The following is a 22,035-nucleotide window of genomic DNA, read 5'->3' on the forward strand; positions in this document are numbered from 1 at the left end:
TTTTTTTATCATCAATTTACGATAAAATATGAAAATCCTCTAGGTGTAATAAAGTTGCTTCATTTGGATTTAAACAAACAGACAAAAAGAAACCACTCCATTAATAAAAATAAAAAAAAGACAAAGAAAATTGATAAAATAAAGTAAAAAAAAAAAAAAAAAAAAAAAACTACATTCATTTTCACTGAACATAAAAATTTCACATACGAAAACAGCGTGATTCCAAAAGTACAAATGGAGTGATCGGAAATGTTGGTGACCCCATTTTTTTCTTTTTTTTGCCTAGAGAAATGAAAATACACCCAAAAAGAGATCCTAATTTCCACATATGAACAACAAAATACTGCATATATCTACGAACGACTGCATTAGGTAGGTCAATATGAAGGGCTAGCTGCCGACAGAGGAAATGGCTCCACGCATTTGTTCCCTTTGCGGAATTACACTATTGTTTAAAATCTGGTTTACACTAAGCGCTTGTCATGCTGCCATTACACTGATGTGTGCTCAGTCTGTTTAAATAGTTTACACGAGAGTCTTGTGTTGCTGCAGTCCTCCCAACCTCTCCATTTCCCAGTGTGCACTGAGGTAGCAAAGCAGGAGGTACCGTGCAGCCTGGGATGCGGCCCCGTTGCTCATTTCCACTTGATCGTTACTCCAAATCAGTCTTTTATTTAGTTTTTTTTTTTTTAATGTTATTTTTTTCCTATTTTTTTAGGCTTCCTGTGCAGCTTCTCAGTCTCTTCTCACAGGGCGCCTTTTCTTTTTGAAATTTGCTTTTTTTTGTTTTTTACCCAATGGGTTTTGAAACACATTCCAAAGTTCAAAGACAGTTAAGTTAATTGTATAGTTTTTGTTTGTTTTTCTTTTCCCATTTGGCACCTGGAGTTGTCTTTTAAAAAAATAAAAATAAAAATAAAAAAAAAAAAAAAAAAAAAGAAAAAAAGAGGAAAAAAAGGAAAGGGAAAAAAAAAAAAAAGCAACACGGCAGTACCTTCGAGTCACTAGATTTGGCTGCCTTGTTCACTCACAGCCGAGGGGTCAACATTTACTGCAATGACTATACTCTCCCCTTCCTCCATTTTCAGACGTTTATGATCTGGCTGTTCTGCTTGGTCTCCGTTATGCCGTTTTGTTGGAAGAGAGGCTGATGCCGATGCGTGAGTGGCCAGCATGTGCAGGGGACTTGCAACAGCTGAAAAACAAAAGAAAAACCCAAGAACAATTTTTTTTTTTTTTTTGAAAGAGGCATTCACCTCAAGATGTTAACTGCACCACTGTGATGGGATCTTACCGGTACTGATCTGTCCCTGAATTGCAGTGGTAATCGGGACCACATGAGTCCCATTCTGTGTTATAGTTTTGATTGGTAGCTGGTGCTGTCCGAGGGGGGCCTGCTGGACAATGGTAACGGTCTGTAGAGGTGTAGCCTGCGAACTCTGGATGATTCGATTTGCAGTTCCAATGGCAGTGTGAGTGATGGCCGGCACAGGTTCTACTTTCACTGAAACAGCAAACGGAGGAAACAGGTGTGTTAAACATGAACAGGCTTGGCTAGCGGACATCTGCCATGTCAGTTTCTCATCTTTCCATCACTGTCCAAACAAAAGGGAAGTGCAGATGGCTCACCTTTAATTTCTTTGTGCTCCCCATTTTCCTGTGGCTCCATTTTAGACTGGTTTACTAGCACAGCCTGTCCCGCCACCGTGTATGTGTTTGCTGGCGTTAAACCGGCGACGTTAGTAACCGATACGGCTGGTATCTGGTGGACAACATGAACGGTTTGCATCACTGGTTGCTGCGATGTGGAAGTTGTCACGGGAGTGGCCACTGTATATGTGACAGGTTTAATAGTCTGTGGCAGCTGCCGCTGGACTGTAATTAAAACAGGCTGACTATTTAAAGGAGAACCTGGAACAAAAGAAAGATAAAGAACACCTCAAGCAAATATCTGTGCCAAGAATTATGTCGACAGCATGCATTTACAGCAATAGAATGAGCATGATGTGTGCTTTATTCCACTGTTGCCTACTCTTATCCCTCCACATCATCATAGCCAACAAGCAAAACTGTAAGAGCATCTCAGAGCCCACTGACGTGCAAAGAAACAGAAAAACCAACTATGAAGGGCCACACATGCAGTACCACACACCCTCCCCTATTTGTTTCTTTTTTACTTGTCTCACCAAACAGGCACAGAAGATGGTTATATGAACATCCACAGTGTACATCTGACATGCAGACTCCATGACCTTATGAATAAGTGGACACACATCTCCCATTGCTTTCACATTAACAGTCCCTTGCCATTCTTTTGTGATCAATGGACCCATCCTTGTCAGCTTTTCTTTAACAGAGCAGTCCAGTAGTCCGTTTCTGCCCTTACATGGTCAGTTCTTTAAAAATCCAGTCCTGCGCTTCTGCCACTTGATTTTGGAAAGCCTGATACACAACTGAGATCTACAAGACTCAGGTAATGTGGTGATAACATTTCATTTATTTTAGTGAACATTCCTTAAGGCTGTCCGCTGAACAAATAATTGCCAATTTACTATGTTGCATTACCTCCTCCTTTATCTCTTACCTGGGGCACTCTGAGCAAACCGTGCCTCTTGTATTACTGCTAACTTGGGTTGTACTGTAGCAGCAGGTTCAGGTTCCATAGGGACAGGAGAGCCTTCTCGGGATAAACTTTCTGGGGTTTGAACTCCACTGGAGTGAGCAGATAAGACCCCAGAGTGATTTGGAGAAGCAGGAGCACTCCTAGACAAAGACACAAAAACAATGGTAATTTAACTTAAAAGTACAATAATGAAGAAAAAAAAAATCCTTTCAAAACAAGGTCTGTCCATCATGGCTCATTCTACAGATGTCCACAAGGTGGAGCCCCAGGCTTGCAATTCACACACGGTTCAGGAGACCTGCTCAACAGCTATTCCCGATTTCTCCACTCCACTCCACTGCTGAACAGTGATGGCCTACTTAGTGTAGCTACTACAAGAACGTGAGGTTTACATTAGTTATAAAAAAAAAAAGTCTAATGGCCATTTGAACAGGTCTGAAATATATGCTTAGCCTACCAAGATGGGGTGCTCATGTATTCTACTAGGCTTTAATGGCTTGTGTGCAGTAAGTAGGGAGTCAACTTGGAATTCATGGTTTCCTTCATGAAGGTTATGTACTTTCTAGTACAAAACCTCCAATGCATATTTTTCCTTCCTACATGCAAAACTTCATATTTATCAGTATTAAAACACCATTCATCAACTAAAACCTGAATACTGTCCAAGGCTTTCTGTATGGATTTTGAAGACTCTTGGATATCTGCTAATTTACCTAATTTAAGTGCACATTTTATCCTCTATCCTATGCACCTTAAAATATCTCATTAGGTAAAAAGATCATTCCAAGTTAACTTGTCATGTTCTGTGGCATTTTGGTTCAAAAGCATCTCTCTTTTATTAACTAGTAAATATTAAAAGGCTTTGGGAAGAAAACCCAGAGAATCTAGAAAAGAAAAATACCTGGCGGACACGCAGAGGAAATTCAAAGGGACTTGACCTGCCTGTGCTCCAACCGGAAAACCCAAAAGAGACATAACCAATTGTATCATAAATGTTGTAAGCCACCTTGGACAAAGGCCTCAGCCAAATAAGGAAATGTAAATGAATTCAGTTGTGTGACGGTTTACTGTGGTGTGACAGTAGCTGCATGGCAAAAAGGTGCAAGGACAAGGACAAGCCAGACCTTAGCACCCTAAGCACTGTTCACAATACAGAAACTGTCCATGTCTGTGTTAGCGAAATGTTGAAGTCACTAAGCCTTGAACTGTGGCAGCCTACAACAACATAAGGAGCAGCATTGCTCGTGCAAGTCAGGCACTGACATTCTACTCTCATATGTACAAGCAACAGGGGAAAAAACAAAAAAAGTGAGCCAAGAAACACACATCTACTGTGCAGAGCCGATCGCTACATCAGGCGGTTTCAAACATGAAGGACGTGTACTGATTCTGCATCTGGACACAAGACAGACCTTTCTACTGTTATTTATGTTGACGTTTTACTATTTACAGGTTTCTGTTGCACTTGTTGAAAAAATATTAAACATGCTAGGCTGTTTTTTCCTGGGTTAATCATAACTCAAAGGGGGCTATGAAATCAAAAATCTTAAACTCGTTGTGTCATAAATGCTAAATATAAGAGGTCTCTGGATGCCTGTAGATTTCACAAACCATACTAGCAGATGATGACCGTTCATCATCTGCATATTTTTACCAGGCATTTTTTGGGTTAAGCCAGTTTGGTTGGTTGGTTGCCCCCCAAATCTTTCTCCTTGGCTTGCTATGGTCATTTGGGGTGAGACACATTTTTTCATATCATCCAAGACCAACTCCAACTACATCAACTTTGGTCTTCCTCTTGAACTTATCCCCCTGTTCCACACACTCAAACCGCCTTAGTTTGGTTTCTGTTCAGCACCACATCTATTACCACCTCCAAAGCAAGTCTTTTTCTTAACTCAGCACTTGTCTTCCTCTCACTCCACACATCTATCTGGTCATTCTTTCCACATTGGTGTTATGTTATGCTTCACTGGGCACGCCTCACTCCCACTGAGCACACTGCGCCTAACACAGCTTTCACAAACTTTACTCTTCAAAGCCAGAGAGCCTCCTTTAGAAGAGGACAACTTGAAGGCACCATAACTATGTATGGAGTAAAGAGACAGGCAGGTAGACATTGGTTACCAAATTACTCTGCATTTCATGAGCTGTGTGTGCATTTCTGGTTGTGTTTATGTCCTTGAACACTTAGCACAAATACAAGCTCTTGGTCCAGTTACAACCAGAGCTTGCCACCTACAAGCTGCTGTGCTGCTTCAGCTTCATTTTTGTAAACGACTGTATAACCTAACCGAAGGGGAGGTCATCGCCTTTAAGGACTAAATCATCGTTCCTGCAGATGCCCAAGAGGAAAAAACAACACTGTGGCTTGAATGATGTCTTTCTCATGAATGTGTGATCTTCAAAACTTACCACCACAGGTTACGTATACTGGGTAAGTAACAGCTAACATGCCTTAAAATTTTGTTTATTTATATGCAAGGTTCTCAGTCAGACAAAATCAGTTTGCCAGATTTGTTCTGCAAGGAAGGTCTCAGTCTCCCCCTGCAATCTAAGATGGCACATTGCGCAGTGCTGTGAACACAAATTAGTTGGTTACCTAGAAGAAAGAGGTCCCAGGGGAGTTCGAAAGCAGGGTACACCCCTTGGCCTCCTTTTCCTAAAGGCTTGCTCTATTAATTTGCTTTCTGATGCAGGGTCTATCCTCCAGAACGAGCCTTTTCCTGGTTCTTCCTGCGACCGGGGAACTTTTATAAAATAACGGTTCAGAGAAAGATTGTGGCGGATTGAATTCTGAAAAAATAAGTAAATAAACAAAACACACACATGACTCAAATAGTATTTAGCTGCAGAACTACGCTAACATTTAAATTTACATAAATGTTTTTTAAACATTAAATAAAACAAGCAGAAAACGTTCATACAATGTGAGTCAAAGTGAGAAGATGATGTTACCTGCCATCCCTTGTCGGCTGTCCTGTAGTAAGGGTAGTTTTTGGTAATGTGGGTGTAGATCCCATTTAGTGTTAGCTGCTTGTCCGGTGCCATCGTGATGGCCTGGACTATTAACTGTGCATAAGAATATGGCGGCTTTGAGTCATCCTGAGAACAAAGGAAACAAAGTGGATTGTTGCAACAGTAACGAAAAAAAAAAAAAAAGAGACGATGCTGCCCAGGCTCTACGTTCTTCTGTAAAATGTAACGTATGCCATTCCATTTAATGTCTCTAAACTCTTGGCTACTTGTTCTTATTTTAAGCATTGACTGGCACTGCCTGTAAGATTGCTGATCTGCTAACCTCGGCTACTGCAGGTTATTTTTTTTCTCCCCTTTCATATTAGTGGATGATGTACTCTGGAAGACAAACTTACAGCCATGACGACATTAAGAAAGCCTACTGTATATGGGCTATGCTGTCTCCCATTCAGCTTCATTTCTCTCCATTCTGACTCTTATAATCTGTTACATTTCATTGCCCAAGCATGACCAGAGCAGTTTTGATCTCGTCTACAATGAGGTATGCTGCTTTGTGTCTAGCTGCGACTGACTTGTACTCTGAAAGGGCAGGTACACAATTGGTTCTATAGCAACAGATACTGTCCTTTATTTAAAAAAAAAATTAAAACAGCATTACTCCTCGCTTTTCCCCAAGATTGAGGTCTGTGTCTAGGGTGAAGCCTTTACCTTTGGGCTGTCGCCCCCCGATGCTTCCTTGTCATTCTCTGACTGAGAGTTGTCACCCATTAGCTGGAGTTCAGCTGGGATTACACGAGCCATTCTGTACCCCGATGACCCTGCTCCCCTAGGACTGGATGGGCAGGAGTTTGCAGCACTGTAAGAAATCAGAACAGGATAAAAATCATACAAGTTACACAAGCAACATATGGATCTGAGGAAGGTGGAGACGAATGATTTTGACAGGCCACGGCTCCTTCACTCTCAAACCATACATTTTAAACGATACTTGAAAAGCCAGACATTGCACCATCTGTAGCATTTCCAGGTGATTACTCACATTAAAATCTGAAAAGGCAGCATTACACTTAAAGCAGCAAGTGGGAACCTCTAGCATTCAGTGTCATGTTCTGTGCAGGACACACTCCAGAGTCGCACTTTCTCAAGTGTTGATTAAGTCATTTAGATTGTGGGTCATTTCACAACAGGAGTAAAGGCTAAACAAAAATGTCAGGTGTGAAAGAGTAGCCCTCTAGCTGCAAATTTTTAAACTTTCATTGTATAAATGTGTAGAGAGAGAGAGAGAGAGAGAAATCAATCCATATATTTGTGAATAACTTTAAAACACCACATCAGTCATTTCTTGGCACCCATCTTTTAACATTATCTACATTGCAGATAAATGTAAGAAAGCAGACATGTTGACTACAAGACATACAAATCACAAAGTGCTCAAAAAATGGTAAAACTGTATAGTGTGAAGAAAAGCATGTTTTAAAATGCACGGCATATGACTCAAGTTCACGACAGATTAATAAAAATTGATTTTAGCAGAACAAAAGGAGGCACAAGTAATCACTCAGTAAAAGAAGCTTTAGAGAGAAAAGATTTTAATTTGTGAAAAGTGTGTTAAAATGGAATATTAATAAAACATTTACTGATTAAAAAAAGAAAAAAATCTGGATCATGTAATGCGCGCAGCAATTAGAAGTGGAAGCTTTAAAATGCAGGGCATGTATGGGATCTTCATAAACGATTCATTAAATCAGTTATAACAAAGGAAATGTAGGAACTGAAACTGCATGCACTGAAAGCTGGACTGTGCCTACCACTGGCATTGCAATTGGAGATACAATTCTTCCAAAATGTACAGACCCAGAATGAACAAAACGTACTGGCAGGATTGTGCCATGAGCATGACAATCAGGAATCTGTTCTTTAAAATGCACCACCATAAACGGCAGCTTTATAATGGATCATTATTATAAGTATTTGTAAGGTGCAGATACTGGACATCAAACAGCTGCCAAGATGACATTGTTTGTTACAAGTTATCAATAACTGGATTTATTAAAATGTAAAACATGATGATAATAATACTCTTTTTTTATTTTGATCCCAAATGGAACTCAAAATAGGATGATTTTGCACATACAGCCATGGTGCTCCTCAAATTTGTACACACTGTAATATAATTTTCCTCACAGACTAACGTTGTACTGAAAAATGTTTATGTATGTAATTGAAGAACAGAAGTGAACTTAAAGTATAAAACAAGTCTACCTCTTACAGAAAAAGTGGTATTTAGTGGTCTTTTCCCCCATCACTTAAACTGCTTTCACTAATATATTAAGATCAAATAGATGTTGCACGTAACACAGTTCTGAATGGCTTTCTTAGCATAACATGTGCTTCAGTGTCACAATGCATTACCAATAAAAATTAAAAAATAAAATAAAATAAAAAAGACGACATACCACTGCTGCATGCACAAATTCCTAATTCCACCTTTCTATTAGCATGACAGGATGTTACAAACAAAACAAATGGTATTCTTTAAAATGTGTAGCGTGTTGCACCCACCCTCAAACTGCCCACCGTCTACCTGCAGTGGCTGCTCGGAGAGAACAAAAAACTGCTGCTCAAAATATCAGGCAGTCGCCGGTGACGGCCACCTCATTTTCCCCTGGGCCTAAAGGAGATGGCGCCAATAAAAGGCCTTGTGATCAGTGCACACTCTCTATTATGTCTTATTTTTCTTTTTAAACTTGTGAATGTTATTCTGAATGATATAGGGCTCTATCCTGGGTCCGCTGCTCTTTTCAATCTACATGCTTCTGTTAGGTCAGATTATCTCAGGACATAACATGAACTACCAGAGCTATTCTGATGACACGCAACTGTATTTATCAATAGTGCCTGATGACCCCGACTCTGTTGTTTCACTAACATAATGTCTTGTGTTTCTAATTGGATGAATAGTAATTTTCTCAAGCTAAATAAAGAAAAAACTGAAATTTTTTTGATTGGCAATAATGGATATGATGAGGAATTTATTAGAAATAAACTTGATGCATTAGGATTAAAAGTCAAGACGGAGGTAAAGAATTAAGGGGTAACTGTTGACTGTGACCTGAATTTTAAATTGCATATTAATCATATCACTAGGACAGCATTTTTCCCACTTAAGAAATATAGCAAAAGTTAGACCTCTTATATCATTGAAAGACGCTGACAAATTAGTTCACGCTTTTGTTTTCAGTCGACTAGATTACTGTAACGCACTCCTCTCAGGACCACCCAAAAAAGACAAATCGACTGCAACTAGTGCAGAATGCAGCTTCTAGAATCCTAACTAGGAAAAGAAAATCCGAGCACATCTCTCCAGTTTTGATGTCACTACACTGGTTACCTGTGTCATTCAGAATTGACTTTAAAATACTGCTGATGGTTTACAAAACCTTAAATAATCAGCTCCATCGTATATATCGGAATGTCTGACACCTTATATTCCAAATCGTAACCTTAGATCTTCAAATGAGTGTCTGCTTAGAATTCCAAGAACTCGGTGGCGCAGTGGTAGCGCTGCTGCCTCGCAGTTAGGAGACCTGGGTTCGCTTCCCGGGTCCTCCCTGCGTGGAGTTTGCATGTTCTCCCGTGTCTGCGTGGGTTTCCTCCGGGCGCTCCAGTTTCCTCCCACAATCCAAAGACATGCAGGTTAGATGGATTGGCGATTCTAAATTGGCCCTAGTGTGTGCTTGGTGTGTGGGTGTGTTTGTGTGTGTCCTGCGGTGGGTTGACACCCTGCCCATGATTGGTTCCTGCCTTGTGCCCTGTGTTGGCTGGGATTGGCTCCAGCAGACCCCCGTGACCCTGTATTCGGATTCAGCGGGTTAGAAAATGGATGGATGGATGGATGGATAAACTTAAAAGAAGTGGTGAGGCGGGCGGCCTTCTGCTGTTATGCACCTAAAATCTGGAATAGCCTGCCAATAGGAATTCTCCAGGGTGATACGGTGGAGCACTTTAAAAAAACTGCTAAAAACACGTTACGTTAACATGGCCTTCTCATAACTTTATTTTAGTTTAATCCTGATTCTCTGCATATTCAATTAATTATCATTAATATTCATGGTGGCTCCAAAATCCATACTAACCCCTACTGTCTCTTCTGTTATTTTTCCGGTTTTCTGTGGTGGCGATCTGCACCTCCACCACCTGATCAAAGCACCGTGATGTCCCTACACTGATGGATTAAAGGCCAGAAGTTCACATGACCGTCATCATCAAGTCCTTCCATGACTGATCATATGTTAGGTAGAATGCCTAGATGGGGTTGGCAGTCTTGTGGCCTGGAACCCCTGTAGATTTTATTTTTTCTCCAGCTGTCTGGAGTTTTTTGTTTTGTTTTTTCTGTCCTCCCTGGCCATTGGACCTTACTTTTATTAGATGTTAATTAGTGTTCTCTGATTTTAATTCTTACTTTGTCTTTTTTATCTTTCTTCATCATGTAAAGCACTTAAGCTACATTATGTGTATAATAATGTGCTATATAAATAAATGTCATTGATAGATGTGCATGCTAAGTTGCGTGCAAAAGCAGCAGCTACCACTTGTCTGGCATTTTCCCGGGTAACAAAATAAGAATGAAAGATAGTCTCTTTTAATATTTCCAGGTAGAGGGCAGACACTAAAAGTTTAAATATTTTTCTCCCATGATGGAATCTTTCTAATAACTGGACCATCAATCAGTAAGCTGTATATGTATGTAGTGTACAGATCTACTTCAATGGGGGAAAAAAAAAACAACACAAAGGGTTACTATAAATAAAATTGTGAAAAAGTGTCCCAAGGTGCCGATTAAATATTTTAACAGTGAATGTGGCACAATAAGAGAGCATTTTAACAGCCACAGGATGCACACCTGAATGTAAGAGGGTACCTTAGTGCTTTTGTTTTTTGTTTGCAGACAGAAAAACCACTGTGACATCCCAGCCGCAACTGAGCAGTGACAACATTTAAGAAGTACTGTGCTGTTTGTTTCCTGTTAATTTGGGGTGCAGAAAATTATTTGCGCGTGGACTACATATGTAAATTGGGAATTTAGTGTGAAACACAAGGATTATTACTATCATCATCATTAATATACCGGACTGAAAACAACATCATCATTATTTGCTGCTTTAAATGGCTTGCTTTGCACATTTTTCCATTGTGTGTAATGGATATATAGTTCTCCTGTTTACCTAGTGGTAATTCAAAACAAAAGATTACAGTTACAGTAAATGTACAGTAATATAGCAAATATATTCGAGTCAAATGACAAAAAGTGAAAGAAATTGCTGCCTTTGAGCTCTCTGTAGTCTCCTGCGAACAAAGCTCCTTTCTTTTAGATATCCTGGGGGTGGTGACACATGCGACTTTTAAAGTTTACACACCTGATAGTTCCAGTTGGGGAAGGGAGAGGACTCATCAGATGTGCGATGCTGTCTGGAATGTTAATGGTCAAGGGAGAAATCTGGGGCTGGACAGGCTTGACTGGAGACTCTGGCGCCTCCTGTTTCTCCTTCTTGTCGCTGGCGAGTGCTGTAAAAGTAATCTTGATATTTGTGCTAGGAAACCTGAATGTGCACCTGAAATTAAAGGAAAAGTGGTTACTCCACACTGTCTTCTTACTTAGTTAAGTTGATAAAGTTGCTAGGTAACTGTAGTCATGCGCATACTAATCCCAGGACCTCCAAGTATAAAGAATCACTGCAGCCAGAAACGTCAGGCGTGACAACAGATTGGAATACACAAAGGCAAAATGAGGTAAAAGAAATGCAATGAGGCCTTAAAAACACTGAAAATGATTTACAAGGTTTTTTTAAGTAAACACTTTCAAGACAACTTCCATCAAAAGTTAACAAAAATAGTACACGCTCATTAAAATATTGAAAATAAAAAACTGCACAAGGCACCAATTAAGAATTAAGCTTAACACAACAACAACACAATCGATGGCATTAGCACAGAAGTGAAAGAACGTCTGCCCGCTGGCGGTGACCTAGACTGGCCAACATGGAAAAGCCTTTCCCGCCTGTGCACCAGGACTGGCAGATCCAGAGTCAACATGACCAAGTTGGGATACTCTGATGACAGTGACCTGTGTGACTACAGGGAAGACAGAGGCCATGGAACACCTCCAGATCTGCCGATTCCTAGATGAACCGCACACCATGGAGGACCTCACCGCGGCCACCGACACAGCCATAGCCTGTGCTCGCCATTGGAATGGCATATGAAACTTTTGGTTTTAAGGACTCGAGAAGAACCAATTAAAACACCCAGAGTACTGTTCCCAGTTTTAAATGCCACAATACATTAGAAGCGGAGTAATTAAGTGCCTCCATGCACATGTCCAATGTCAACAAAAAGGTTGCGTGTTATACAGTTACTGGAAAAGTGCTGAAAAATCTAAATTTTAATATGGCGTGGTACAGGAATCTTGGGATTTTTAGTACTGGAAGTAAACTTCAGCTTTCCTTTCAATCTCAAACTTCCCAAACCCTTTCACCAACACTTGCTATACTCTTTGATGTGTTCGGGACTTCCCGGGAGGAACAACCCAGACCCAATTTGGGCCCGCTGTATTGCTTCAACCAACTGGGACTTCACAGAGGTTCTGGAGTTATCCATTATTTCCTTCAGAAGTGCTTTGCTACCAGTACGGAGGTCTGAAAGCCAATATCGATACCGAAGTTAACATTTTTGGGACAGTTCAAACACTAATGCCAGATGAAGAGCACTGCACCTCTTCACTCCTGAGCTATGGGAAGACTAAACCGAAGTCTTCACACGCACTCATGAAGATGGTCCAGCAATATTTGTTTAGAAATGGAGCGATTCCTCAACTCAAACAACTCTAATGGAAATTAAACAAACAGAACAACAGACAATGAATCAAAGTATTTTACAAAACAGAGTACGGAAATCTGGAAGTGAGTCATGAATCAAATAGCACAAGATGACACACTGAAAGTATTGAAAAAAATGTACAATTTAACAAATTTGTGCAAAATGACTACTAGAAGACTAAAGCACTCACATGCAAAGGAAGCTTGCAGAGTTCTCACTTGTGACATTTCACCTTCCAGCTATGTTGTGTTAACGTGAATTTCCGGTTAAGATTTTCTGGCAGAAATGTGGAGTCACTGCTGATTTGCTGCTTGGCCCACACAAAAATCTTAACATTTACGTGAATATAAAAGCCAAAGTATGTACATTGAAAGCCTATCAAGTCACTTCAAACACAACTGGAGCACCAAAAAAATGCAAATTCTGATTGACAAGGTTATTTTTTTTAAACGTTATATGGAGGTGGAAAGTCAGCATTACATCACAACTTGAAAAATTCAGGCAGCACTGTTTTCTCAGATTTGTCCCCACAAAGGAAGCAAAGGTTTTCCTCTGTTTTGTAAAATGTCATACATTTACCTTAGCACTAAACCAGCAATACACATCTGCAAAACTAAATCACATTAAACCCAGACACAGGGAGTTGCCCATATTATTTGAGTGTATTTTTGTCAACGTGACCTTCTATTAGCCATGGTGTCGAACTGTAAATTCCCAATTCACAGATCAAAGGCTCAAGGAGTCAGTCATTTACCCTGCCAGCTTTCACAGCACACAAATATGGAAATAACTACAACACACTGTGCCTGTAAAGTGCCACTTACTACAGAAAGAGAGGTGTTGTATACAACAGGATTGCATTCAGGCTGACCACATGTGTGTTCTGCCACGAATTCTGAGAAAATGCTATTATCTTTGCTCTTACAATTACAAAGTAAATCTGCTTTTTAAAATAAACTGTACACAAACTTACACCTTCATTTGTTGCTGCAGGTTTCTTAAGGACCCCATCATTAACACTGTGATCTCCTGGTAGCTATGATGCCTGATTGTATGCCTGAAGACTGCCAGTTTACTTCCATGAGTCATTCAGTCTATGACTCCCAGTGAGTCACTGACACAATTCTGTCAGTGCCCAACTGTACAAAAATATGTAAACATTTGTATGTATGTGATTTGTTTGGGATAAATGCATTAACTTGGGCATCAAGTTCATGATCAGCTTTATCTCTAAAAAAAACACAACATTTACATGTCTAACTGCACAAACTTACATGAGGTCGCACTACTAGATTTTAATCTGGCAGTCACTTAGCCATCAGCCCTTGACCCCTCCATGCCATACACACTGAATGCCAACCAGTCACAGGCAAAGGCCGTAAACTGGGCAACTTCAGAACTACAACAAAGCACGTGAGCTACGAGACTGAAAAATGGGTCAAACAAACAGTGTTTCACTATCGTGGTTACAATCAAGAGTGGTACTTAAAATGCCAAATGCCATTACACTCTAACTACATTGTGAAAAGGATACTTGGGTGGGGGATGAAACAACTTTCATGAGCTTAGAAGTGCAAAGACATAAAATCACAGCTTCCAAAAGGTACAAAAAGTCCACCTCAATTTTATGTAACACTCCTCAAACGGCAGAACATTACAAATAAAACAAGTACAATTCAAAGTAGCACAACATTCCTACATTAGGTTACAAAGCTTGAGATTATTCAGTGCGTAGTAAATTACAAAAATACAAACAGGACAGTATGCGATGACAATGCAAGAGAACCAGAATTAGTGCACCTGGGACAGAAGAGTCAAACGTACCAGAGAGCGGGCCATTGTCACTAGCGTCTGTGGACTACAATGAAGGTCGGACACTGAGTTAATAGATTCTGTTGTTATTATTATTATACAATCTTCTTTTGGCTGCTACCATAGCGGATCATCTTTTTCCATATGCTATTCTTATATTATATATATATATATATATATATAAAAACACTATGATAACCTGCCACATTTTAATTATATATCACATTTCCCATTTTCAAAGTGCTTTATAAAAAGGTACACATACATATTTATATATTCAGAACAATACTGAGTTCTCCCAATAGTTTGCATTTTTATAGTTAATAAAATAGGTTACCGTCACAGCTAAGCTTGTTTTCAGATTTTTTGAGACAAAGATTTATTTTAGCTACTTTAATGGCAATTAACATTTACTAAATATTAAAATAATCTTTTTGTTGTGATTAAAATAAAAATAGTATTTTGTTTTGGACAATAAAGCTGTTTTTTGTGATCAATTGAGAATTTATTATATCAAACAACTTTAAAATCTGAATTGCTCATAATGAACAGAACTAATAATAATTCAAGAGGTGTAAATGACTGAGTAATAGAGGGGATCTGATAGCACTTTACAGCAGTTCTTTAAAATGAGACCACAATATTGTCACTATTTTGAAGAACAACAACGGTTATTTGATAGTATATACACACACATCTCTCAAAGGTTATGGAATAACAGCAAGATTAGACTGATTAGTGCAAGCTTACCCACTCAATATACAGAACCAGAGACAAAGCATAAAGAAGCACAGACATTTTGTTGGCTTCTCTAGTAAAGACAGTAGCTTATTTTATATTTGTTTACAGCTTCATAAATGCCACAAACTACGAACACAGTGCTGCTTATTATTAGCACTCCAGAGAGACATGCCAAATATTTGACATTTACTACAATTTGTCTTTATAAAATACCAATTTCATGTAACTTGTTTAATATAGTAATTGTATCTAATGTATAAAATGTGCTAAGGTATCCACAGAAAACAATAAAACCTGCTTCATAAGCTGATGTCTTATTTTAATGACATAATTAACCTCAACAAATCCCCAGCAGCTACAGGACAAGTTTCAGTTTGCTCACATCGCAGCAGCGTAGTTGCCAGCCTGGCCTGATGCTTCACAACTTCAGCAGATGTCGGTTCTCTTGGCCTTGCTATGGTCACATCCTCCCAGAACCCAAAGGCACAAGGGTGATTATAAATTGATCTGGTGTGTCTGTGAGTGTCTCCTGCAACTGTCGGTGTTGGGTTTTGTCCACCTTATAGCTCTCAATATTGGCCACAAAGACATAGTATGTGCACTGCTTGATGAAAATGATTTTTAGAATAGGAAAAGAAACAAGTTTGGGGTGTACAAAGATGTCTGAACTATCTAAGCACAAGAGTTACATTGAAATTAAAATGCAAGTTACGATGAGCAGCAACTGCAAATTGGCAGTAAAACAAGTGGGTGGGTAAGCACATGAATGTCCCCAGTGAAGGACTGACACATTGTCTAGTGGTGGTCCTATTCTTGCTAATGCTACAGGCTACCTCAACCTTAAAATTAAATGAAAAGTATTTTTAATATTAGAACAGATTGACAGACCAAGTTAAACATCTCCGAATATCATTAACTACATTATTAAATATTAAAATAGATATTAAAAATGTTACAAAAACAATTGGCACTAACTGCAGAGACAATGGTCAGCTCATACAATGAACGGTAACCTCTGCCATTCCGTTTCCATGCGATGCAACGACTTACTTGACTTTATCCTTGTCTTTCATTCCAGCTGATATCTACATTTTAAAATCTCTGCCATTATGCTGGTTCCCTAAATTCAAAAGGCTGCACTCCAGTTAAAGATTTGCAGATTTATGGTTCTTTAAGAGAAAACTACAAAAAAATCTCGAAAGGGAAAAGTGTTTCTACCACTAATAATCTAGAAATGGCAATGAAAGGATGTTTACTTTTTATAGTCATCATCTTTCTTTAGGACTTAAATAATAAGCAGCAGGCTAATTTCCTTTTCAGGCAGTTTTAAAACCCAAAAGATGACATGCCTTAATACTTCATTATTAGAATAAACTAGAACTAGATGGCTGAACGTTCGAGTGATTGAGTTCTGTAACAATTACCATCGAACTGTCCTATCATTTACACATTCCTAACAAGTGCCAGACACTGGTATGTTCACTGACTCTTAGTCTTACTAATATCCTCACCTCCATCACACATCTTGTATCACACACCAACCAATTCCACTGAAGTGCCACACTTTTGTCAGCAGTTGCCATTTAAGGTTGCTCACATTCACCATTAGTGTCACATCACTGGAGCCTCCAGTGCATAGCCTTTCACTCTTCTCTGCTCACATATTTTGGTTACAGGGACAGTAACTACCTGGTCCTGTTCTTGGTACACGCTTCTGCAGCACAATTTCCGCAGATGTCATTTCCTCCTGTGACTAAGTTACAAGCCTACTAAGTAGACATTACAATAGGTGCTACAGTGATACCGCTCATAACATCAGTGTTGAATTTTGAAGCCATTAATTAATTCGTTCTTAAATTTGTACATATCTCTAGTACTGGGTCTCAGGGTTCAGAGCTAACCCTGACTGAAGTGAAGCCAAGGTGCTCTGTGTAGAGTAGCCGTCCATCACTGAGCGTACTTGCTCATACTTGCTCTCGACTTATCTGCTGCTTTCGACACAATCGACCACGACATCATGATCTCCCGACTCGAATCCTGGGCTGGTGTATCTGGCTTAGCCCTCGACTGGTTCAGGTCATATTTCTGCAACAGGACTCTCAGAGTCATGCTAGACGATTTTTCATCTGAATCAGTCCCACTCCCATGTGGGGTTCCCCAGGGTTCCATTTTAGGGCCACTACTTTTTTCAATCTACATCCTGCCTTTAGGTGCAATTTTTAGAAAGCATGCAATTTCATATCACCTATATGCTGACGACTGCCAAATTTATTTCTCCCTCAAGCCAACTGACTCCACCAAACCTCTCCTCGACTGCCTATCTGACATTAAGGACTGGCTGGCTGTAAACTTCCTTCACCTGAACGATTCAAAAACCGAGGTCATTGTTTTTAGTCCCGACTGCAAACAGGCTCCACCCCTTGGCCTCGTTTCTCTTCCCATTCCAGTAACCGTCTGTCTCCAATCTTGGAATCAAAATGGATACGTTCCTGAAAATGGATGCTCAAGTCAACAGCACAGTAAAATCCTGCTTTTTCCATCTAAGGCGAATCGCCAAACTCAAGCCTATTCTTTCTAACCACCTCCTGGAATCAGTAATTCATGCATTCATTACGTCCCGGCTTGACTACTCTAATTCCTGCCTTTTTGGTATCAGTAAAGCCACACTTTCTAGACTCCAACTGGCTCAAAATGCGGCTGCAAGGCTTCTAACTGGAAGTAGCAGAATCCAACACATTTCACCAATTTTGAAAACCCTTCACTGGCTGCCGGTTAGATTCAGAATCGATTTTAAGATACTCCTCTTAACCTATAAGGCACTAAACGGTCTAGCCCCTGCCTATTTGAGTGTCTTGCTCCATCGTCACAATCCTCTTCGTGTTCTTAGATCCGCAGATCAGCTGCTCCTAACCGTTCCCAAGGCACATTTTAAAGCTCGTGGTGAAAGGGCTTTCTCCGTCTGTGCACCCAGGCTCTGGAACTCCCTGCCCTTAGTGGTTAGGCAAGCCGCTTCAGTCGCCACATTCAAATCTCGCCTAAAAACGCACTTCTTCACATTGGCTTTTAATTCTTAACCTGTTTCATTTTCCACTTGTCTTTTGCTATTTTCTCTATTTTATTTGGCCCCTTGACCTGTTTTTAGTATCTCTGTTTTAATTCTCTCTTAATGTTTATTTTTAATATTTTGCTTTTAGTCCTGCTTGTTGTAACTGTACAGCGCTTTGGTCAGTTGTAATGCTGTGTTTTTAAGCGCTCAACAAATAAATATGGTATGGTATGGTATACTGGTCCAGTACAGATTCAGTTTTAATTCAGTTTGTTTGCACACCTTTGACATGTAAGAGGAAACTGAAGATAAATTGTCATGAACCCATTATCAGCCTAAATATACACTTTCTACAATTGTCTTGTTTTCACACAGAGACGAGGAAGTGCTTTGTTTTTGGTGACAAAGACTCTTAAGACCAGTCAACCTTATCTTTCAAAACAAAATAATAATAAAATAAAAAAAAACAAAAAAAATGCTGAATTAGCTCAAAATAATAGGCAGCATTGAGTGGTTCTTTTCAAGCCATTTTTTTCTTCTTCAGCTCGGAAATTATTATTAAAAGGTAGAGTGTCTACTGGTTACAAAATAACAATGGCCGATGCATTTAAAAAAAGGTTCAGGAAAGCATAGCACTGTAAATTCGATAAAGAGACTGACTGACTGTGCAATATGTCTCATAATAAAACTAGATTGCATGTCTGTAAGCAACAACTTTGTGGAGTTGCTGAATGTTTGAACTAATGAATCACCTGAAGGCTACAAATGTCCACGGTCTTTACTGAAGGAAACATTTTCCTCACCACATACAGTACATGAAAGTCAGCATTTCAGAGAAAAACATGATTGCTGTAGACGTGACATTGATTCAGATCTCAGAGGTGTGTGGGGACTAAATGCTAACTTTGTCCACCATTGACCCTCCTTTTAAAACTTTAAAATTACTGAAATCAGTGATGAATGCCTCTACATACCCACATTAATATTATCATTATAGCTGACCAATCTTCAGGTTAGCTTCACGCTAGTAACAAAGCTCACAGGATAGAAACACATGCCAAACAAAATTACAAGAACATTTTTTTTGATTTTTTGTAATTTTTAGCTAAACATTAATGTGGTACTGTGTAACTTTGTGAATAAAAGTACATTCCAAATTATAAAGTAAAATGCAGTAAAGAAGTCTGAACAGAATACCTGCACTAACAGAATGAGCCAATGCTAAATTCTTAGAATGTCACTGAAATAACTGCAGTAAGTCCTTGACTTACTTTCTACAGCAATTCACGGAGTTCACTATATTGCCATATTAAAAATGATTACTGAATTGTGGTTTCATTCTGCTGCATACTTATTACTGATTAATTTTAAAAACTGGCTCCTACTTGGGAGTGTTTCTGTTTCTTTTTCTCTCCCAGATATTCTGATAAAGAGTTCATTTCCTCTTTAAAACATGCTAATTCAGCCAGTAAGATCTCTGCAAGCTCCATGACTTCTCATTGTTCCTTTGGGGTCATGAAATAATGCACTTAAATTAGAAATTCAATTCTTGCAAGAAGGTTTACTTATATTTTGTGCAGTTAATAACAAAAAAAAAAAGAAAGAAAAGAAATATGAATACTGATCCAAACCCCCATACTTGGATTATATGTGTGATCAGTGTTACAAAGTTTCATATGTTTTATTTTAGTAGATGTTTAACAATAATAGTAAGTACATAATTGTCAAAGGAACCCCTGGCTCACTTGTCATGAGGACAACTTACAAGGCCCCATGCTATAGTAACAGGCCCAGATAGGCCCAAGTATAACCAGAAAAACAACTGTTAATGGAGATGGCAGGATTTCAAATTCCAAATTGCAGACGTGCATAAACTGGTAGAAGATGGGACATAACTAAAATGTTCACTGGCATTTTGATAAATCAGCTCCATAAAATCACATCAGGCAGCCCTGCACTATTTATCATGTGTATGCAGCAGATGCAGCCCTCTCACATACATACATCACATGCATGGCAAACACTTAAATAAATAAACAAACAAACAAATAAAATGAACATGTAAATGAAATGCCAGTAGCACACATGTGAATGATTTCACACACCATTCTGTGTGCAGGTACAACATGCTTTTTCAAATTTTTCTTAAGAATTAGTCTGATTGCTAAACAGAAGCTGCCTCCAGAATTCAGACCTCCTCCATCTAAATCCCAGAATGCAATGGGTGACCACATTTAATTTTATGCAGACATGTGCTCCTGGAATCTCAGAATGCCACAGGACTTTGAGTCTTAAATGCAGTAACAAAACTGAAACAATGGCTAGTAAGCAGTACTAAGGGACTGCGTTATTTAGAAGAATTTTTAAGGACATGAAGAGAGACTGGTTTCACTTTCATTGCCTGCTAAATGACAATTCATTTTTTTTTAAATGGCCAAAGTCATATATGAGTTACTTCTTGGTTGAAGGCAAAGAAAAAAGCCAGTATATAAAGTAACTCTAAATAAATATGACTAAAATACAGTATAGTTAGCTGTACACAAAATGAAAAAAAGAAGAATGTTTATAAATATGAACACATTTGTATTATAAAACGTAGTTTAAAATTAAAAAAACACAGTGAGACGCTTATTGTATGAAGGTGACTTAGGAAGTGTAGCATTTAATATGTAAGGAAAGAAGCATATGTGCAAAATGCTAACATAAATCAACACATGTTCACGGTGCTAGAATTTTATAATTTCACCAATAGGGATGGCATTACATATTAAAAATAATACATTTACAGTGCTATTTTTCCATGTTCAAAGTGCTAATTAGGATGGGAATGTTCTTATACTGCAGTCATTTGAATATATACTAGTTGACATAAAATATAAACATACTAGACATTAAGCCCGTTACAATTACGGGCGCTAGAACAGTAGTGCATAAACATTAGTAGGAACAGTTTATATTAAATGGCAAGGGACCTTGTATGTGGCTGTAATATGCGTCACTGTATTGTGTGCCTTTAACTTTCTCTCTCAGTAATACTGGTTTGTATTTCCGTAAAATGCCTGTAATTTTATCAGACAGTAATACAGTGGAACCGAAGTAATTTCCCCCATAGGATTGTATGTAAATACAATTAATCCGTTTCAGACCGTATGAACTGTATGTGTGTGTGTGTGTGTATATATATATATATATATATATATATATATATATATATATATATATATATATATATATATATATATATATATATATATATTTTTAAGATTTTAAGCACAAATATAGTTAATTATACCATGGAATGCACAGCGTAATAGTAAACTAAATGTAAAACCATTGAACACTAAGAAAACCTTGAACAACAGAGAAAACTAACACTGCAAGAGTTCGCGCTATAGCCTTATGACCCGCTCGTTAAAAACACCTTTTTTAATGAGTTTTAAGCACAGGGAAAAAAATGAACATTTGAAAAATCCGTAATTTAATAAACCACCAAGAAAAGTAACATTGCAACAATGCACGCGTGTGCCTGTGTGTGTGTGTCTGTCTCTGTCATGGGCCTGCCTGTGTGTGTGCGTGCGTGTCTCTCATGCGGCCAGCCGGCCGGCCTACCTGCGTGTGTCTGTCTGTCTGTCTGTCTGTCTCTCGTGCGCACGCACCTGTGTGTCTCTCTCTCTCTCTCTCTCTCTTCCCTACAGATTTTATTTTTTTCTCCAGCCGTCTGGAGTTTTTTTTGTTTTTTCTGTCCCCCCTGGCCATTGAACCTTACTCTTATTCGATGTTAATGTTGATTTATTTTGTTTTATAATTGTGTCTTTCATTTTTCTATTCTTTAATATGTAAAGCACTTTGAGCTACTGTTTGTATGAAAATGTGCTATAGAAATAAATGTTGTTGTTGTTCTCTCTGCACACACAGGGAATGCACAGGAAGAGACTGAACACGTGCTGTGTGGCCCCGC

General features: G+C 38.9%; 1 protein-coding gene across 1 annotated transcript in view; it reads right to left on the bottom strand.

Moving 5' to 3' along the window:
* Window positions 1–763: 763 nt before the first annotated feature.
* foxk2a (forkhead box K2a) overlaps window positions 764–22,035 on the bottom strand; it is a 68,265-nt gene continuing 46,993 nt past the window's right edge. The window contains exons 2-9 of the mRNA XM_039739269.1: window positions 11,020–11,214; window positions 6,311–6,458; window positions 5,582–5,728; window positions 5,226–5,419; window positions 2,585–2,763; window positions 1,630–1,911; window positions 1,295–1,504; window positions 764–1,195 (exon numbers count right to left, since the gene is read on the bottom strand). Of these exons, the coding sequence (XP_039595203.1) occupies window positions 1,005–1,195; window positions 1,295–1,504; window positions 1,630–1,911; window positions 2,585–2,763; window positions 5,226–5,419; window positions 5,582–5,728; window positions 6,311–6,458; window positions 11,020–11,214 (1,546 nt within the window). The 3' untranslated portion in view covers window positions 764–1,004. The remainder of the gene's footprint in view (window positions 1,196–1,294; window positions 1,505–1,629; window positions 1,912–2,584; window positions 2,764–5,225; window positions 5,420–5,581; window positions 5,729–6,310; window positions 6,459–11,019; window positions 11,215–22,035) is intronic.

The sequence above is a fragment of the Polypterus senegalus genome, chromosome 17, assembly GCF_016835505.1.
Source record: "Polypterus senegalus isolate Bchr_013 chromosome 17, ASM1683550v1, whole genome shotgun sequence".
In the NCBI taxonomy this organism is placed as follows: domain Eukaryota; kingdom Metazoa; phylum Chordata; class Cladistia; order Polypteriformes; family Polypteridae; genus Polypterus; species Polypterus senegalus.